At 70.3% G+C, this 5,002-nt stretch overlaps 1 protein-coding gene across 1 annotated transcript; it reads left to right on the top strand.

Annotated features, from left to right (window-relative positions):
* Positions 1 to 2,173: 2,173 nt before the first annotated feature.
* LRRC55 (leucine rich repeat containing 55) lies at positions 2,174 to 3,149 on the top strand (the record flags this gene model as incomplete). The annotated part of the gene is made up of 2 exons (XM_082485956.1): positions 2,174 to 2,798; positions 2,914 to 3,149. The coding sequence occupies 2 exons, from the start codon at positions 2,174 to 2,176 to the stop codon at positions 3,147 to 3,149; spliced, it is 861 nt and encodes a 286-aa protein (XP_082342082.1).
* Positions 3,150 to 5,002: the final 1,853 nt, after the last annotated feature.

The following is a 5,002-nucleotide window of genomic DNA, read 5'->3' as shown; positions in this document are numbered from 1 at the left end:
ATGCCGGGAAGACGTCTGCAGCCAGGCTTGGGTCTTATCTCTAATTATGTGTCTGCCGGAGCTGCAGCTGGCTCCTGGGATGTCTGGGTGTATTCGGCTCCCGGAGTTTCCCTTGGAGCCCGCCGGGGGCCTGGGCTTCGAGCAGCGCCAATTAATGCCCACCGCGGGGAGAGGCGGCCGCGCTGGCTGGCCGTGAGCCCTGTGCCGGGAGGAGCTGTCCCACGGGATGTGGGGAGCAAATGGCCCCCAGCGCCGCCGCCGAAACACCGGGATGGGGCCAGCGGTTTCAGCTGGGAAAAGCAGCGACTCCATGAAAACAGCAAGAGAAAATTAAACCAAGGAACACCTCCCCTGCCACCCTCCCCCCCGAATGCGGGCAGGCCGGGTTTTGAAAGCGCCTCCTCTCCAAAAATGCCATTGCAAGGTTTCCCGAGCAAAACACGGGCACCCTTGGGATCCAAAGGGGCCGTTTTCATGGTAAAAAGCCGGCGGCAGGGAGGAGGGCGGCTTGCTCAGACCTGCTTCCCCCCCTTCCCCATCCAAAAGGAGGGGGAAAACAGAATTTTTCAGCTCGCATGGAGCAAAACAATGAGTGTCAACCTGAGGCATTTTCCAGGTCTGCGAGCAGGGAAAAAAGAAGAAAAAAAAACCCAACCAGAAACCCATGTTTCAGCTTGCAGCAGGCTGGAGGGGGTTTGGGTGCCCGGTTCGGTTGGCTTTTAAATGGCAATGCAGCCCCCGCCGCTGCGGCCCCCCCCGGCCAGCGGCTCCCCGCGGCCTGGCCGCCGCGCTGGGGTGAAAAGAGCCGGTTTTGGGGCCGGCTGCCTGCTTTTTCCCCCTCTGCCGAGACGTCATCTGTTTCTGTTTTCGGAGCCCGGGGAGCCCTGCATCACCCCCTCACCCCCGGGGGGCGGGGGGGGCGAGGACCCCCGAGACGGTGGCGGGGGGGAAGGGGGGGGCAGGAGGTCACCCCTCGGCCATTCGGGTGTTGGGGTCGTGTTGGGGGTGTCCCCGGGGGGGGGGCTGTGGTCCCCTCCGCCGTCTCCATCGCTCGGCGGCTCCGCATCCCGCTCTCCTGTTGCTCAGAGATGTGGAGGCAGTTGCTAAGAGACACCGACACGTCAGTATCGGCCCCTCAAGGAAAAAAAAAGAGAGAAAAAAAAAAAAAAAAAAGAGACAGAGAAAGAGAGAGACAGGGGAGGACGAGGAGGAGGAGGAGGAGGAGGAGGAGGGGAGGAAGGAGGTGGGGAAAGACCCGCTCCCCTCGGCAGCAGCCTCGCCCGCGGCCGCGGGAGCCGCTCGCCCAACTCGGTGGCCCCGGGGGCGGGGGCGGCCCGGGGACCCCCCCTCCATCCCCACCACCCCCCGGCGGCGTGAGTACCCCGGGGGCGCCCCCGGAGGGGGCGGGGGGCGGGGGGGCGTCCGTGTGTGTGTGTCCCCCGGTTGGATGGGGCGGGGGGAGGGGACGGAGCGGGGCGGGGGGGAATGGGCGAGGGAGGAAGGAGCAAAGATGGCCAAGCGGCGGGGGGCGAGCGGGGCGGGGGGGGGCGGCGGGGCGGGGGATGCCGAGGGGGGGACACGGGGGGGCGACACGCACCCCGGGGGGTATCCCCACGGGAGACGGGCGGGGAGGGTGTCCCCAGCAGCGGGCTGTGCCGGTGGCATCGGGGGCTGGAGGGGGGGCGGGGGACTGGGGACCCCCCCGCTGGCCGGGCGAGCTGGGCAAGGGCAGCGGGGCGAGGGGGGCTCTATTTTGGCCAAAATCCTCGGGGGAGGATGGTGGGAGGGGGTGCTGGAGGAGCGGGGTGGCCCCGGTGGGGGGGGCACGGGGAGGGTGTGGGTGCCCCCCGCCCCCCAGCCGGGCACGTGGCTAGCATGGCTCCCCCCTGCCCCTCTCCCCCCAGGCAGCCCGAAGCGGCCCCGGCGGCGCCCCGCTGCTGGCAGACCGCCGTGCCCCCGGCGGGGGGGGTTTCGCGTGCCCCCCGAATGCCGCCGGCATGCCCGCAGCGCCGCTTTGCTAGCCCGCAGCTCGGCCCCGCAGCCCCCGGCCACCACCGGCCACCCTCGGCCTGAGCGGGCGGGCGGCCCTGTCCCCGCAGGGGGGGGATGGCCCCCGCCGCCCCGTGAGGGTCCGGGGCTCCCCGCCGCCGCGGGGCCTGCCCGCCGCCCCGCCATGCTGCTGGGCCCCTGGCTGGTGGCGGCGGCGGCGGCGGCGGCGGTGGTGGTGACGGCGGGCGCCGGGGCGGGCTGCCCGGTGCTGTGCACCTGCGGCGGGCAGGCGGTGGACTGCAGCGGCCAGCGGCTCTTCTCGGTGCCCCCCGAGCTGCCGCTGGACACCGGCAACCTCAGCCTGGCCCACAACCGCATCGCCAGCATCCCGCCGGGCTACCTGGCCTGCTACGGCCAGCTGCGGGCCCTCGACCTGCGCAACAACTCGCTGGCGGCCCTGCCGGCCGGGCTCTTCCTGGGGGCTCGCCGCCTGGCCCACCTCGACCTCAGCTACAACAACTTCAGCCTGGTGGCGGCCGACATGTTCCTGGAGGCCAGCGGGCTGCTGCGCCTCGACCTCAGCCACAACCCGGGCCTGCGGCGCGTGCACCCCCACGCCTTCCGCGGGCTGGCGCAGCTGCGGGAGCTGGACCTCAGCTACGGGGGGCTGTCGGCCATCAGCCTCGACGCCCTGGAGGGGCTGCCGGGGCTGGTGGGGCTGCGCCTGGGGGGCAACCCCTGGGTGTGCGGCTGCGCCATGGAGCCCTTCCTCAAGTGGCTGCGGGGACGCATCCAGCGCTGCGCCTCGGGTAGGTGCCGCCCGGCCCCGGCGCGGCCCGCGCGTGTGTGCGTGTGCGTGCGTGTCCCCAAAAATCCTCCCGGGGCGGGGACGGGCGGCCGCCCCTGACGCCGCTCTCCCGGCAGATTCGCAGCTGGCCGAGTGCCGGGCGCCCCCCGAGGTGGCGGGAGCCCCCCTGCTCTCCCTGACGGAGGAGAGCTTCCAGGCCTGCCACCTCACCCTGACGCTGGACGACTATCTCTTCATCGCCTTCGTGGGCTTCGTCGTCTCCATCGCCTCGGTGGCCACCAACTTCCTGCTGGGCATCACCGCCAACTGCTGCCACCGCTGGAGCAAGGCCAGCGAGGACGAGGACGTTTAGGTAGCGCCGCCATCGCTGACGTCGTGTCCCCCCTGCACCCCCGACCCGGCCACCCCGGCGGGGACGCCGGACTGTGCCTTGTCCTCATCCCCTCCTGCTGCCCCCCATACCGGGGTGGCCCTCCAGACGCTGCCCCGGCTGTGGCGGGGGAGACCGGGGGACGGAGCCGCTTCCTTTTGCCCCAAAATGGGGAGGTTCTGCCCCGGCAGGCACCCTCCAGAATTGCCCCCCCCCAGCACCGCGAGCTTGGACCCGCTTCTGTCCCCGCTACCCAGGGCTGGTGGTGGCAGCGGCACGGGGGTCCCGGGGGCCCCACGGGAGCCTCCGCGCAGTGCCGGTCAGTGGGGGCTGCAGCCGGGGAACACCCCCCCGCTTCGGAGAGAGACCCCCAAAAGCAGCATGTGCCGTGGGGGCCGCCAGCCACCCTCCCTGGGGGAAAACCAAAAGGAAATCACTGCTTTCAGCCCAAAAGCAGCACCGCGGGAGCCCCCCCGAATCCTGCCTGCACTCGCCAGCCTCCCACAAAAGCCGGGGGGGACCAAGCACCGCGCCCGGTGCCGGCACCACCGCTCCTGCGGGAGGGACCCGGGGGACGCCTGCGCCTTGCCGGTGACACCGGGCCATGCCAGGACAGCACCGGGCCAAGCCACGAGCACCTCCTGGGGACGGCTCTCCCGGCCCCGGTTCGGTCCTCTCCGTTCTCTTCCAAAGTCTCGCGCAGGTTCGGGGCCAAACCGGGCGCCGAGCTTCGCCCGGCAGCTGGGGGACCCCTTCGCCTCGTCCCTGCTTGCCCATGCGGGGAGGTTGGGAGGCAAAAGGAACACCAAAAAAAAAGAAAAAAAAAGGAAAAAAAAAGAAAGCCAACGACCCCTCTGTCCATCCGGGGCGGCCGCCGTCCCCGTGCGCGAGTTTTGCACCGTCTCCGTGGCCAGTCCCGCAGCCAGCGCGCGTCGGGCACCGCTGGGGGGGTCGGCACCTCCCAGGAAGGGTCTGCCCGTGAGTTGGTTTATTTTCTCACCGCATCCCGCCCCGTGTGTGGAGGTAGAGCGTAGCTGTGGGTGCAGTTTAAAACTAAACCACCACCACCCCCCCCCCAAAAAAAAGCAGAAAAGTGGGAAAAAATGAGGCAATGTGCTGTCTCGGTGACGCCACCCCCTCGGCCGAGTGTCACCCGGGGCTGGGACCCCCGGTAGCAGCGTGGAGGCGGCACTCAGCCCCACGTCACCCCGTGTCCTGCCGTGGTGACACCCCGTGGGGACGAGGCCTCGTTCCGGTCCCTGCGCCCGGGGGGGGACACCCCAGCCAGGTGGGACCCGCGGCGAGGTGGGACCCCCATCGTGGCTGCAGCCCCCCAAGCCCCGCGCCCACGGGAGGGCAGCAGCCCCCAGTGCTGCAGCCTGGGAAGGGGCACTTGGGCTCTTTCTTCTTTATTTTCTTTTTGTTTGTTGTTTTTCCTTTTGGTAAGTCTGAGACCCCCCCAAACACCCTCTGGACACCGAGGACAGGACGCGTCCCTGCGCCGGCAGCTCCTGGCTTCGTTCCGGGGACAGCGGAGGAAGAGCAAAGGCACCTCCCCAGCGCCCGGCTCTCCCACCAGACCCATTTTCTCCCTTTCCGAAGCAAAACTGGCCCGGCCCTCGCGCTTTGCTCTCCCCCGCCGCGGGGCGGGCAGGGACCCGCCATTGGGTGCCGTGTGCCCGGGGGTGCCGGGCCCTGCGGCGGGTGTCCCCGTGGCACAGCCACCCCCTGTCCTGCGGCGAGCCGGGGAGCGCCCGGCCACGGGGCGGCCGCCCTGCGCTGCTCTTGGCTTCTCCTTCCCCTTCCCCTTTCCCCTTCCCCTTCTTTCCCCTTCC

The sequence above is a fragment of the Vanellus vanellus genome (genome assembly GCF_965231255.1).
Source record: "Vanellus vanellus genome assembly, chromosome: 6".
NCBI lineage: Eukaryota > Metazoa > Chordata > Aves > Charadriiformes > Charadriidae > Vanellus > Vanellus vanellus.
This window is presented reverse-complemented; position numbering and strand designations above follow the sequence as displayed.